At 43.0% G+C, this 15,063-nt stretch overlaps 2 protein-coding genes across 2 annotated transcripts in view; both read right to left on the bottom strand.

The window, feature by feature from the left end:
* LOC143718267 (uncharacterized) overlaps window positions 1-2,896 on the bottom strand; it is a 34,389-nt gene extending 31,493 nt beyond the window's left edge. Inside the window, exons 1-5 of the mRNA XM_077209292.1 lie at window positions 2,720-2,896; window positions 2,654-2,686; window positions 1,248-1,313; window positions 1,019-1,051; window positions 115-147 (exon numbers count right to left, since the gene is read on the bottom strand). Of these exons, the coding sequence (XP_077065407.1) occupies window positions 115-147; window positions 1,019-1,051; window positions 1,248-1,313; window positions 2,654-2,658 (137 nt within the window). The 5' untranslated portion in view covers window positions 2,659-2,686; window positions 2,720-2,896. The remainder of the gene's footprint in view (window positions 1-114; window positions 148-1,018; window positions 1,052-1,247; window positions 1,314-2,653; window positions 2,687-2,719) is intronic.
* Window positions 2,897-3,219: 323 nt separating this feature from the next.
* fads6 (fatty acid desaturase 6) lies at window positions 3,220-14,808 on the bottom strand. Its single transcript, XM_077209274.1, has 6 exons — window positions 14,431-14,808; window positions 12,533-12,699; window positions 7,979-8,159; window positions 7,394-7,578; window positions 5,557-5,736; window positions 3,220-3,579 (listed from the first exon to the last, which is right to left on the bottom strand). Exons 1-6 carry the CDS (start codon window positions 14,636-14,638, stop codon window positions 3,430-3,432), a joined length of 1,071 nt encoding a protein of 356 aa, XP_077065389.1. The 5' UTR covers window positions 14,639-14,808; the 3' UTR covers window positions 3,220-3,429.
* Between the last annotated feature and the right edge of the window lie 255 nt (window positions 14,809-15,063).

The raw sequence follows: 15,063 nt of genomic DNA, 5'->3' as shown, positions 1-15,063 counted from the left end.
GACAAACAGAGTTGCATCTTATTTTTGTGTCCTGTATAGATTAGGTAAAGATTTATCCATCATTTAAGTGTTAATAGAGCTGTATGTTGAACCTAAGAGCTGTTGGGGTCAAAGGTCGTGTGTGCTGAGAGCTGTTGGGGGTCAGAGGTCGTGTGTACTGAGAGCTGCTGGGGGTCAGAGGTCGTGTGCGCTGAGAGCTGTTGGGGGGTCAGAGGTTGTGTGTGTGCTGAGAGCTGTTGGGGGGTCAGAGGTTGTGTGTGTGCTGAGAGCTGTTGGGGGGTCAGAGGTCGTGTGTGCTGAGAGCTGTTGGGGGGTCAGAGGTTGTGTGCGCTGAGAGCTGTTGGGGGTCAGAGGTCGTGTGTGCTGAGAGCTGTTGGGGGGTCAGAGGTCGTGTGTGCTGAGAGCTGTTGGGGATCAGAGGTCATGTGTGCTGAGAGCTGTTGGGGGTCAGAGGTCGTGTGTGCTGAGAGCTGTAGGGGGTCAGAGTTCGTGTGCGCTGAGAGCTGTTGGGGGTCAGAGGTTGTGTGCGCTGAGAGCTGTTGGGGGTCAGAGGTCGTGTGTGCTGAGAGCTGTTTGGGGTCAGAGGTCGTGTGCGCTGAGAGCTGTTGGGGGTTAGAGGTCGTGTGCGCTGAGAGCTGTTGGGGGTCAGAGGTCGTGTGCGCTGAGAGCTGTTGGGGGTCAGAGGTTGTGTTTGCTGAGAGCTGTTGGGGGTCAGAGGTCGTGTGTGCTGAGAGCTGTTGGGGGGTCAGGGGTTGTGTGTGTGCTGAGAGCTGTTGGGGGTCAGAGGTCGTGTGTGCTGAGAGCTGTTGGGGGTCAGAGGTCGTGTGTGCTGAGAGCTGTTGGGGGGTCAGAGGTCGTGTGTGCTGAGAGCTGTTGGGGGTCAGAGGTCGTGTTTGCTGAGAGCTGTTGGGGATCAGAGGTCATGTGTGCTGAGAGCTGTTGGGGGTCAGAGGTCATGTGTGCTGAGATCTGTTGGGGATCAGAGGTCATGTGTGCTGAGAGCTGTCGGGGGTCAGAGGTTGTGTGTGCTGAGAGCTGTTGGGGGTCAGAGGTTGTGTTTGCTGAGAGCTGTTGGGGGTCAGAGGTCGTGTGTGCTGAGAGCTGTTGGGGGTCAGAGGTCGTGTGTGCTGAGAGCTGTTGGGGTCAGAGGTCGTGTGTGCTGAGAGCTGTTGGGGGTTAGATGTTGTGTGTGCTGAGAGCTGTTGGGGGTCAGAGGTTGTGTGTGCTGAGAGCTGTTGGGGTCAGAGGTCGTGTGTGCTGAGAGCTGTTGGGGGTCAGAGGTTGTGTGTGCTGAGAGCTGTTGTGGGTCAGAGGTCATGTGCGCTGAGAGCTGTTGGGGTCAGAGGTCGTGTGTGCTGAGAGCTGTTGGGGGGTCAGAGGTTGTGTGTGTGCTGAGAGCTGTTGGGGGTCAGAGGTCGTGTGTGCTGAGAGCTGTTGGGGGTCAGAGGTCATGTGTGCTGAGAGCTGTTGGGGGGTCAGAAGTTGTGTGTGTGCTCAGAGCTGTTGGGGATCAGAGGTCGTGTGTGCTGAGAGCTGTTGGGGGGTCAGAGGTTGTGTGTGTGCTGAGAGCTGTTGGGGGTCAGAGGTTGTGTGCGCTGAGAGCTGTTGGGGGTCAGAGGTCGTGTGTGCTGAGAGCTGTTGGGGGGTCAGAAGTTGTATGTGTGCTGAGAGCTGTTGGGGGTCAGAGGTTGTGTGCGCTGAGAGCTGTTGGGGGTCAGAGGTCGTGTGTGCCGAGAGCTGTTGGGGGGTCAGAGGTCGTGTGTGCTGAGAGCTGTTGGGGGGTCAGAAGTTGTGTGTGTGCTCGGGCTGTTGGGGGTCAGAGGTCATGTGTGCTGAGAGCTGTTGGGGGGTCAGAAGTTGTATGTGTGCTGAGAGCTGTTGGGGGTCAGAGGTTGTGTGCGCTGAGAGCTGTTGGGGGTCAGAGGTCGTGTGTGCCGAGAGCTGTTGGGGGGTCAGAGGTTGTGTGTGTGCTGAGAGCTGTTGGGGATCAGAGGTCATGTGTGCTGAGAGCTGATGGGGGTCAGAGGTCGTGTGTGATGAGAGCTGTTGGGGGTCAGAGGTCGTGTGTGCTGAGAGCTGTTGGGGATCAGAGGTCATGTGTGCTGAGAGCTGATGGGGTCAGAGGTCGTGTGTGGTGAGAGCTGTTGGGTGTCAGAGGTCATGTGCGCTGAGAGCTGTTGGGGACAGAGGTCGTGTTTGCTGAGAGCTGTTGGGGGTCAGAGGTCGTGTGTGCTGAGAGCTGTTGGGGGTCAGAGGTTGTGTTTGCTGAGAGCTGTTGGGGATCAGAGGTCATGTGTGCTGAGAGCTGTTGGGGGTCAGAGGTCATGTTTGCTGAGAGCTGTTGGGGGTCAGAGGTCGTGTGTGCTGAGAGCTGTTGGGGGTCAGAGGTCGTGTGTGCTGAGAGCTGTTGGGGTCAGAGGTCGTGTGTGCTGAGAGCTGTTGGGGGTCAGAGGTCGTGTGTGCTGAGAGCTGTTGAGGGGTCAGAGGTCATGTGTACTGAGAGCTGTTGGGGGTCAGAGGTCGTGTGCGCTGAGAGCTGTTGTGGGGTCAGAGGTCATGTGTGCTGAGAGCTGTTGGGGGTCAGAGGTCGTGTTTGCTGAGAGCTGTTGGGGGTCAGAGGTCGTGTGTGCTGAGAGCTGTTGGGGGATCAGAGGTCATGTGTGCTGAGAGCTGTTGGGGGTCAAAGGTTGTGTGTGCTGAAAACTGTTGGGGGTCAGAGGTCGTGTGTGCTGAGAGCTGTTGGGGGTCAAAGGTCGTGTGTGCTGAGAGCTGTTGGGAGTCAAAGGCCGTGTGTGCTGAGAGCTGTTGGGGGTCAGAGGTCGTGTGTGCTGAGAGCTGTTGGGGGTCAAAGGTTGTGTGTGCTAAGAGCTGCAGTGCAGTATTATCACTGATCTGATGTCAGTACATAAGGCAATGATCTTAACATTCAATAATGTCATTAAGCTAAGCGTTGTCTTAAGGGAAGTCCTGCTTTCTTAATACGTTTATATAAAAGCATCTTTTTTAAACGATGCTGCGAGTGACATCAACATGGAATCAAAACTGATCTAATTTTTCTTCCTTATTGCACATTCCTGATCTTTTCATGATTCATCAGTGCACATTATTCTAAACCTACACGTGTTTGTCTGCATAATTTTTTTGTTGTTAAGTTTTAGTGTAAGTTTTGATGCATATCTAAACTTACTTTCCATTTCTGCATTCAAGTCTCATCCTACATTTTCTTTTCTTCTTGAATACCCTGTTTAACTCATAAATATGCCACATTATGGAGGTAAAATGGGTTGTGAAACGTTGACTTCAGTTGTAATGCCCTCATGCACCAGTTAAATGTGTATATGATTTGGAAGCATTTGGAAACGCATGACGCTTGTCCGTCATGTCAGTGTCCATGTTCTCTTTGATCCTCCTCTTCCTCGTCTCCCTCGGTCACTGCACTCCCACGAGGTCCGTGATGGGTGGAGCGAACACCATCAGCTCCTGATACTTGTGGAAGAAGAGACGCAGACGGGACACGTAACCGTCCTCCTGATACGGCAGCTTCTTTTGCTTCAGAAACTGAGACACGATGGGCTTCACCTAAGCCAGAAAACACACACACACACACACACACACACACACACACACACACACACACACACACACACACACACACACACACACACACACACACACACACACACACACACACACACACACACACACACACACACACACACACACACACACACGCGCATACGCACGCACGCACACACACACACACACACACACACATTCATGATTACAGTTTATTTATCATCATATCTGGCAGATTATTCTTATAGTTTTTCTTTGTAACTTGTTTGACTTGCTTCTGTGTGTCTCGTTTAAGTAATTTTACTCATTAAATTTAATCCTTTTTGTGAAAGGTTTTCTTTATTTGTTTATACTCCATTCTAATTTTAAAAATGATAAATTAAATTATTACATGAAAGTAAATAGATAACTATCTATATATATCTATATATATCTATATATATCTATATATATATATATATATAAAAGTATTTATATATGTGTATATATATATATATATATATATATATATATATATATATATATATATATATATATATATATATATATATATGTTATTAACATGTTTATTATTAATGTTAATGTTAGTAATGTTAGTAATGTTAGTAATGTTATATATGTTATGTTAAACCGAGGTCCTGACTCTCTGTGTTCACAAAAAATCCCAGGATGTCTTTCGAAAGAGTAGGGTGTAATCCCGGCATCCTGGCCCAATTTGCCCCTTGGTCTCTGTCCATCATGGCCTCCTAATCATCCCCATATATATATACTAATTGGGTTCATCACTCTGTGTCCTCTCCACCAGTAAGCTGATGTGTGGTGTGTGTGTTTGTGTGAGTTTGTATGTGTGTGTGTGTGTGTGTGTGTGTGTGGTGGGCGTTCTGGTGAACTATGGCTGCCGTCGCATCATCCAGGTGGAGCTGCACATTTGTGGTGTTTGAGGAGATTCCCGCTTCAATGTAAAGCGCTTTGAGTGTCGAGAAAAGCGCTATATAAATGTAACGAGTTAATTATTATAATAATATTTATATCTAAATTATTTATGAAATTATTCCTTTTTGTGAATTGTATTGTTACTTTGTGCTGCATTTTAATTTAATGTAAATATTAAATTAAATTGTTAAATAAATCCTTACTTTAAATCGTTTACTTATATATATATATATATATATATATATATATATATATAGTTAACTATTTACTTTCATGTAATAATTTAATTTATCATTTTTAATATTATATATATATATATTTGCCATATTATCCTAATCTATTTGTTTTTTCCTTTGTTTTTTGATTACTGTTACTTCATTAATTTATTCCTTTTTGTGAATTGTATTGTTACTGTATTTGTTTATGGTGCATCTTAATTTAACTTAATAATTTAATAAAATAATTAAAATATTACATTAAAAATTTAAATAATGTAAATCATTTAAATGATAAATAAAAATATTACATTAAAATATTAAACTATTTTAATAAAACAAATAAATAAATATATTTATTTGGCATATCTATTAGTTTTTCCCTTTTAATTAATCTCGTTTGATTACTGTTACTTCATTATTTATTCCTTTTTGGGAATTGTACTGTTACTATATTTGTTAATGCTGCATCTTAATTTAACTTAATAATTTAATCTAATTAAAATATTACATAAAAAAAATAGAGTAAAATATGAAACTTATATTATAATTATATTCATAGATTAATAATTACATCCTATTTAATTATTAATTAAATTATTTTATTTTATTAAAATAAAAACAGTAAACATACAATACTGAAATAATTCAATAATATAAGCAATAATTAAAATAATTTAATAATTTAAGTATTTTTTTAAATGACAATTATTTACATTATACATTTTTTATTACTTTTTTGGGGGTCTGCAATTTTGAGAACCACTGGGCTCCATGTCAGTATATAAGTTAAGGCATGCATGTGTGTGTTTGAGTCAGTGTGAACACACACCTTCAGGCACATGTTGTCGGACAGGAATGGGAAGAGGTGATGCTCGACGTGACAGCTGATGAGGGAATGGCCAAAGGTCCAGTCCAGCACTGGGTTTCGGGGAAGGTTCAGGACTCCGTGGGTCATCTGGTAGATCCGTTTGGGACGGCTACTGGCAGAAAACATTGGCAGGCCGATGTGCTGAAGAAATAGAGACACGCAGAGCAACTCAATGATATATCATAGAAAACTGCAACTGCAACATTGTAACAATAACACAACCCTTTTAGCGATTCAGTGTTTAGCTTTAGTGTGTGTGTGATGTTTGAAGGGGCTACAGGCGCCACTGACGCCACAGGGGCCCAAACTAGACGAAACGGACAGCAGAACACAAGACAATAGCACATGAAGGCATTTATCACACACACACACACACACACACACACACACACACACACACACACACACACACACACACACACACACACACACACACACACACACACACACACACACACACACACACACTGCAACACAACGAACAAGCGACAAGAATCTCACACACATCGAGGTCTCAGATCTGACGGCAGCACTTTATAAAATACCTCAGAGGATCAGCGTAACACAGAAGTACATTCTCCCTTTGCTCTGCCTGGGAAAATCATGCGTGAATTTACAAATGAACCCTGTGAACCTCCGCAAGCACACAGGAGAGGAGAACAAAGCTGCATTGAGCGGGTCTCGGGGGAAAAAGGATGGACAGACACACAAAGAGAGGGATGGACAGATGCAGACTGAATAGCTCTGAAAGCTCACACTCAGATTCCTCTTATGAGAGAGAGAGAGAGAGAGAGAGAGAGAGAGAGAGAGAGAGAGAGAGAGAGACGACAGTAATGCAGTGGTTGATTTTTACTGTACTGAGAGACTTTCTTCTGTTAGTGGGTCATGTGATGCTGGTTAAAACTTACGACCATAACCATACTAGGATACATACACAACTCAAGCATGCAGTGTGTAATTTCTGTATCACTAGTATGCATAAACAATATATATTTTCTAAAAATGAGTGGTTTTTAAAATAAAAAAAAATTATTTTAGATTTTCTGAGCATGCACAGACAACTAGCATGCAAAAACAACTACATTTTTATGTAAAAAATATAATATAATTTATATTTTCTAAACATGCAAAAACAACTATTTTTATATTTTGTGAAGGTAAGTAGTGTAAATAATTTAATTTATAATGTCTGAGCATGCATAAACAACTCTAGCATGCAAATATATAATCTATATTTTCTGAGCATGCAAAAACAACTATATATTTTATATTTTTCTGAAGATAAGTAGCTTAAATAATATATTTTATATTTTCTGAGCATGCATAAACAACTATAGCATGCAAAACCTAATATATTTTTATATTTTCAGAAGATAATTAGTGTGAAAATGAATAAGTGGCATAATTTAATTATATTTTCTAAAGATGAAAAACAATTATATTTTTTTTATATTTTCTGAAGATAAGTAATGAATAATGTAGTTGATATTTTCTGAGCATGCAAACCCAAATAAGCATGTAAAAAGAGCTTTTCTGAAGATAAGTGGAGCAAATAATTTAAATAAAATATTGAAGATAAGCGGTGCTTATCTATTTCGAGTCATGATGCTGGGATGCTGTGGGTGGTTGTTAGGGTGTTGCTATGGGGCTGTTTTATTGTGAGTCAGATAAAACTGTAAGTCAGATCATTTAAAAAAGTAACAGCACTCTGCATTTGAGCAATCATGCATGTCGAGTTTGAACACTTTACGTTAGCATGTTTGTTGACGAATGTGTTTTTTGCACGTATATATCTCACCTGAAATATGTTGACGTGTATGTACGGCAGGGAGAACATGGCTCTACACAGAAGCATGACCAGCAGAGCAGAGCTGCACGACAGCCCTGACACACACCTGAGCAGGTAATACTGAGAGAAAACCCCCACACACACACACACCACGGTGCGCATGATCTGGAGCGGAGACTGACCCTTCAGCTGACCTGAAACATAAGCACATGTACACACTCACAGAGGAACAGAAGAGCTCAAATTTAAACGTATGTAAATGTAAAGCAGCTCAGATGTACCATTTAGGTACTAATATGTGCACTTTTGGTACCAATAGGTACCTTTGGGTTTCTAATATGCACTATTTAGGTACAAAGGTGTACCTTTTGAAAGGGTACCGCCCCAGTGACAGCTTTTGTACCTTTATTCTGAGAGTGTATAAAAAGTGTATAAGTGTAAAAAAGTAAGTAATACAACAAAATCACTGCTAGTCAGAACATTTCTGATGTTTAAAGGAGGAGTTCTGCACAGAATGAATAGTCAGACATTATTTAGGAGCACATCAGATTGATCTCTCCTCATGTTAACTGATGGAGAAGCTGAGATACTCACCGACGGCGACGACAGGTGTGATGACGGGGACGGCCAGCGGAGCGATGAACAGGTAGACGGATCGAGGAAGGAAAGGCATCTTCCATGTGCTGGAGTCTCCCAGGCCGATCACATTAGTGTGAGCGTGATGCATCTTCACATGAGCCTGAACACCAGCCCGCGCCGAGAACGAGCCGCACACCTCAGGGAATATTTCATTTCATTCAATTAGATTATTTACATGTTATATTATATATTTTTAATAATAAATAAGCAAATTAAATATATTTAATTTACAATTAATTGCATATGTATATTGAATTAAATTATGAAATTAAATAATAATATAATAATGTAAATATTTAATTTACATTACATTTTTATTTCACTCAAACTGTTTTGCTAACATAATCTGCAATGTTTATTTGCAGAAAAAATATATAAAATGTATTATTTTCAACAGTTGACTTTTGTGCCACATTATGTGTGTACAGTCTGTTACCATGATCATCATTATGACTCTTTTACATTCTTGAGAGGATGTAAATGGATCTAAATCCTGTTAATCTCAAAGTTAATTCATGAAGAATTAATCAGTTAAATTCTTTCCATTCTTATGCAGTTTTCATGTTGCAGAGAATGAGCTGCACTAGAACATTTTGAACACCATTTTGAAAAATGGAAATGAAAAAGTACTGTGGGAGTATTACGGGCTTGGGAAAGATTAGGGGTGGTGATGGCGCAGTGGCTAAGACACATGCCTTTGGTGTGAGAGACCCGGGTTCGAATCCACTGTGAGACACCAATGTGTCCCTGAGCAAGACACTTAACCCCTAGTTGCTTCAGAGGCGTGCGACCTCTGAAATATAGCAATTGTAAGTTGCTTTGGATAAAAGCGTCAGCTAAATTAATAAATGTAAAATTAGGAATGCAGAATCCATTAGTGTTTTTAAATCGTCCCTTAAAACTTAGCTTTTTAGGGTAGCTTTTATCTGATTCATGTGATTACTTTGTTTGTTATTATATTGGCTTTTTATTTTTTATTGCTTGTTTAGTTTTTAATGCCTGGACTGTTATGTGTCACTATCCCGGACTCCGCTGGTACCAGCTGCCTTTGAATTACTCCGTACTCCCAAGTGCTACACCAAACTCGATCTATGCTGTGCGTACAATCTCATCCGCATCAGGGAGGGGGATGAGTGGAAGACGGCCTTCTCCAACAACACGTGGTACTATGAGTACTTGGTCATGCCATTCGGCCTGGCGAACAGTCCGTCCATCTTTCAGTCGTTCATCAACAACGTCTTCAGAGACATGCTCCACCACACAGTCATAGTGTACATCCATGACATCCTGATTTACTCTGACACCCTCATAGACCTTGTGCAGCACGTTCGGGCCATCCTCCAGAGACTCATTCACCACCATCTGTACGCCAAACTAGAAAAATGTGAGTTTCACCAGACCTCTATTTCATTATTGGGGTATGTCATCAGCCCGGACGGAGTTGCTATGGACGAGGGCAGGGTCAAAGCAGTCCGCGATTGGCCACGGCCTACAACTCTGAGTTGAAACCCTTGAGTTGTTGTCTACAACAACTTTTACCGATGGTTCATCAGGAATTCAGTGGCGTGGCAAATCCACTCACCTCTCAGGTGAAGAAAGGAACACATCGTCTTCCGTGAAATGAGTCTGCCACCCAGGCTTTTAACCAGCTCAAACAACGCTTTACTACAGCACCCATCCTGCACCATCCTGACCCCAGATTCCCATTCATAGTCGAGGTAGTCAACGCCGCTCTGGGGGCCATCCTCTCGCAACGCCAAGTTGCATCCCTGTGCATACTACTCCCGTAAGTTGAATGCCACCGAAAGAAATTACGATGTGGGTGATCGGGAACTCCTGGCCATGAAGGCCACCTTCGAAGAGTGGCGGCATTGGCTCGAGGGCGTTATCCATCCTTTCATCGTTCTCACCGACAATAAGAACCTGGAGTATCTACGTACTGCTAAGAGGCTAAACCCCAGGCAAGCTCGTTGGTCACTCTTCTTCACTGTCACTTATCGACCAGGTTCCAAGAATACCAAGCCAGATGCGCCAAGACGACCTTGAACTCACACCTCAAAACCCCAAGACAGTACTGGCTCCCAACCTTGTTGTCGCTCCCATCCAGTGGGACATCGACACCGTGATCGAACAGATCAACTCCCGAGCTGATATCCCACCCGGCTGTCCGCCCAACCGAGTCTTTATCCCCGAGACCCTCCGGAACAGGTCCTGGAACTCGTTCATCCCCTACCTAGCTGGGGGCATCCAGGAATCACGGCCACCATCCAGCTACTCCAAAACAGTTATTGGTGGCCCTCCTTAGCCTCCGATACCACAACAACACTGCCGGATCTGTAATACCCAGAAGTCGTCACGTCAATTACCTGCCGGTCTGTTACAACCTCTTCCCATTCCGCAACGACCTTGGTCGCACATTGCCATCGACTTCATTACTGATCTCCCTGTTTCCAAAGGTCACACCACCATCCTCACCGTTCTCGACCGGTTCTCCAAGGCCTGTCACCTAATCCCCCTCTCAAAACTCGCCACAGCACTGCAGACCGCCGAACACCTCTCCAATCAGGTGTTCCGATTCTATGGCCTGCCCGAAGACATTGTCTCCGATCGAGGACCCCAGTTCACTTCTCAAGTTTGGTCAGCCTTCTTCAAGACCCTTCAGGTCAACATCAGTCTCACGTCTGGGTATCATCCCCAATCCAACAGGCAGGACGAACGAATGAACCAGGAAGTAATCCAATTCCTGCGCTCCTACTGCCATCAGCACCAGCAGGATTGGAATTGTTACATGATCTGGGCCAAGTACGCCCAGAATTCCATCCTGGAAACACTCCACCGCCCTAACACCAATGTCCTGGGCTTTCAACCACCCCTCTTCCCGTGGTCAGGAGAACCCACAAATGTTCCAGCCGTGAACGACTGGTTACAGCGCAGCGAGGAGACCTGGAACCAAGCCCATACCCACCTCCAACGAGCGGTTCACCGTCAGAGGGAACAGGCTAACCGCCGTCGTTGGCCGGGGCCGGAGTACCACCCGGGCTAGTGGGTCTGGCTGTCGACCCGAGACCTACGCCTGCGACTCCCCTGCAAAAAGCTAAGTCCCAGATACGTGGGGCCATTCAAGATCACACTACAGATCACTCCAGTCTCTTACCGTCTCGACCTGCCTAACCAGTACCGTCTCGCTCCTACCTTCCATGTCTCTCTACTCAAACCAGCTGATGGGGCCCAACTAGAGGGAGGAGGGGAGATCCCGTGACCAGAGCCCCCAGCCCATACTAGTGGAAGGCGGGGAGGCCTATCGAGTTCAGGAGCTTGTGGATTTCAGACGTTGGGGCAGTTCCCTGCAGTACCTGGTTCATTGGGAGGGATATGGCCCTGAGGAACGTTCGTGGGTAGACGCCACAGACATCCTGGACCCCAGCCTGATTACAGACCTCCACCAGGCTCATCCCACCAAACCGGCTCCACGACCACGAGGAAGACCCCGACGTCGTCAGGCTCCTCGCGCCAGGAGTTGCTCGCAGGGACGGGGCTCTGTCACAATCACGGACTCCGCAACCTCTCTCTCTGGCCAGCAGACAGCGCCCCTCACCCGAATATTGACTCTCACTACATTTCTCATAAGCTTCATTAATGACTCTGATCACCATGCCCAGCTGTAGCCCATCTACCAGGCTATTTAACTGCACCACCCACAGCTCTCACTGCGAAGTTTTGTTTTGCTTTTGTGAACACTACCGAGCGTTATAACCCAGTGACTGCCTGACCGTTTCTCGACCCCTTCTGCCTCGGACTTCTCCTTGCCTGCTGCCTGCCTACGTATCCTCTGCCTGGTTCACGGACTCTGCCTGTTCTCTGCTCGCCCTGATCTTCTGCCCGGTATTAGACCTCGATTTAGCCTTGCCTCCAGTGCTGTGTTTGCAGTCTCTGACCCTTGCCTGTCTGACTACTCTGTTAATAAACAACACGCAGCAAATGGATTCTAGTGATTCACAACATTATGTGTATCTTTTAATTTCATTATTTTTATGTAAAGTTCTTTGAGATGCTAATTTTAAAGGCACTATATAAAATAAAGATTATAGTGATAATATTAAATGGTAAAACCACTGTATTTTTCAGATAATATACCATATCATGGTGCTTTGCCAGTATATATTTCGCTATTTCCTTCACTATGTTGATTGATTTCATTTCTCCAGCAAATTCTACGGTGAAAATGTCATAATCATTTGTTAACAAACAAGTATTTATTACTTCAATGAGCTCATTGTTTCTGCCTTAAATTATTACATTGTTTAAACAAAAAAATATTTATCTAACTTTGATTTTGCATATATACATTTCTGAAATACATAACTTAGACAGTAACCTCTGTTAACAGATTACTCTAAATTGTAATGTGGACTCTTCCACATTGCCACAAGCTGCTTTGAAACATGTGTATTTTGAAAAGCGTTATACAAATAAATGGGAACTGAATCTATAGTGTGTATTGGATCTCACTTCGATGAAGAAGACGGCCCAGAAGTGAGCCCAGGCCGCAGACTCGGTGAGCGCCCCGTGACTGGCCAGGTGTGTCCCTTTAACAGTGATGACAGCGTGAGCAACACCCATCACCAGCAAACCCAACAGGAAATACATCATCTGAGACGAACCCAACAACAGGAACCCTGCAAACACAAGAACAATACTCATGACAAAGATATGAGCACATCAACACCTGCATGCGGTTTATGCTTCATAATCAAAGCTATGACACATAAATCATGAGTCATTTATAGGTTAAATGTATATCAATGCTATTCATCAGCAAGCAACTATTATGTGTAATAAACATATATTGATATTAACACATTTTTGGCAACACTTTACAATAGTGATCCATTTACACTCATTTTTTGATTGTATACTGATATTAACATGCAACGATCCATTTACTAATATTAGTTAATATTAACATGATTACTAAATGCTATAATTTAAGGTAATTTCAACATTCACTTATCCATTTTTAATATTACAGTTTCTGTATAGAATAGTAAATGCACTAACATGAATAAATCAACTACATTTATTAACTAACCATATCAAAGATTAACAAATGCTGTAAGAAATATATTGAACAAAATGTGAGAGATCTTATTGGAAAGGGATACCACTTTTTTTTATATAAGTGTCGCGTAGTTTAGGCTGTTTTAAAATATTGTTTGTGTCATATTTCATTTTTGTTTTGCTTTGTTTGTTCTGTAAATTATTTTCTCCATCCAGATAATTTTGTTCAGACGCCCTGGAGGAAAAACTGCTGCTGAATATCACAGGATGATGATCGTTTTATCTCATAATGAAGCAGTTTGCCATCGATTTCTCCCTGAAAGACGAGTCACTGTGAAGGAAACTGGATCTTCCCTATGGGAGAGAGGACACAAACCCAACCGGTCGCCATGACAACGACCCCACAGGAGTCGTAAACTGTAGCTAATGTCTGAAAGGTTATAAAGCTTTATGGATACAAAGTGAATGAACCTTTGGCACAAAACTGAAGCATTACAGACTCCTGCTGAGTTTCTGTGTCATTTTTACACCGAAGTTAACCTAATAACCCTCTGACACACTGTCACACCCTGAGACTGCAGAATAAACAATTAATTTAAATTGCACATTATTTAAAACAATTCCTATTAATAACATCACACACCTTCGTACTCTCAAAGTTTTTTATACACAAAGTTACATGTTATGATACGCCCACGATATAAAACACACACTTTAATTGGGTGAATGACAAAAAACATTTACAAAACAAAACAAAAATATTTTAAAATACTTAGAATAAAATTATATTTGTAATACATGAACAAATAAATATTTTGCATTCAAATAATAAGATAATAAAATAAATTATATTTTGTTTATTTTACACTGTAAAAAATTACATGATCAGTAAGTTATGAAAACATAAGTTTTCACATGCTTTAACTCATCAAAATAAGCTAAGCAAGTTTCTACTTTTTAAGTTATACACGATTCAACTCTTTTTTAAGTCAGTTCAATGTAATTTAAGTTGAAATTACTTAAACATCCAAGTTGATTGTACTTAAAAGAATCATTGCATTGTGACATTTTTATTCACTTAAATCATTCTTATTTCTCACTAAATAATTATAAATTAAAATCACAAAACAAACAATACAAATAGGTTACTATATACCCCCCCCCCCCCCCCCACACACACACAGTGATTTTGTTGCATCACTGTAATGAGCATTTAAATGGGAAATGTGGTTAATTGTCATTGAATGACACAATGACCTTAAAAATAACGTTAGTTTGAGTGTTAGTTAGTTTCACGAGATTCGCCAGGAGTGTCGTTCATAGGTTGGTTGTGTTTATCATTAGCCTACCTGCAGGTAAACTGATGAATGCTGCGGTCAGGATGGTGCAGTCGACCCCCCTCCTCTCCCACCAGCTGCTCGCGCGCACACTCTCCTGCACGAGCCGCGCGAGCTCCATCATCAGCGTCTCGCGCTCCGCGTCCGCGCATTCATCATCCCGTGCCGCGGGGCCGCGCAGGCCGCAGCTCTCGCTCCTCTTCTCGGGAATGTTCTTCATGGTCGCGCTAGTGCTCAGACTAGAGACGCATGACTCGCATTCCCGCTTACCGTCCCGTCTGCGAAACAAGGTAGTGAGGGACTTTACTGCTGACTGCGCTACAAACAGACCCCCCCCCCTCTCTCTCTCTCTCGTTCCCACGGCGATGCCTTTGGCAGGAGTGTCCTCACGGCTGCAAGAAAACAACAATAGACAAGAACACAGTAAAGCACTGGCGCACGCACACACACACGCGTTTCCATGTGTAATGGGAACTCTCCTTTGACGTAATGTTTTTTTATACATTTGTATATATTCTCTACTTAACTCTAACCCTACCCACAGAACACTTTCTGCATTTTTACATTTTTATTCTTTATAATCTGTTTCCCTCATGAGGATAAAAAAAAAGTTCATATAAAGTCTAAATTTACTGGTAGCCCCTA

Source organism: Siphateles boraxobius, unplaced genomic scaffold (genome assembly GCF_051911475.1).
Source record: "Siphateles boraxobius isolate OS27281-9 unplaced genomic scaffold, OSU_SipBor_1 60, whole genome shotgun sequence".
Classification (NCBI taxonomy): domain Eukaryota; kingdom Metazoa; phylum Chordata; class Actinopteri; order Cypriniformes; family Leuciscidae; genus Siphateles; species Siphateles boraxobius.
The sequence above is the reverse complement of the archived record's forward strand: the minus strand, read 5'-3'. Positions and strand labels throughout refer to the sequence as shown.

Coding starts and splice junctions, on each gene's coding strand:
- fads6 (XM_077209274.1), bottom strand. CDS start 14,638: ATGAAGAACATTCCCGAGAAGAGGAGCGAGAGCTGCGGCCTGCGCGGC. Junction 12,700..14,430: donor ATTCATCAGTTTACCTGCAG/GTAGGCTAATGA, acceptor TTGTGTTTGCAG/GGTTCCTGTTGTTGGGTTCG. Junction 7,579..7,978: donor CACACCTGTCGTCGCCGTCG/GTGAGTATCTCA, acceptor CTTATGTTTCAG/GTCAGCTGAAGGGTCAGTCT.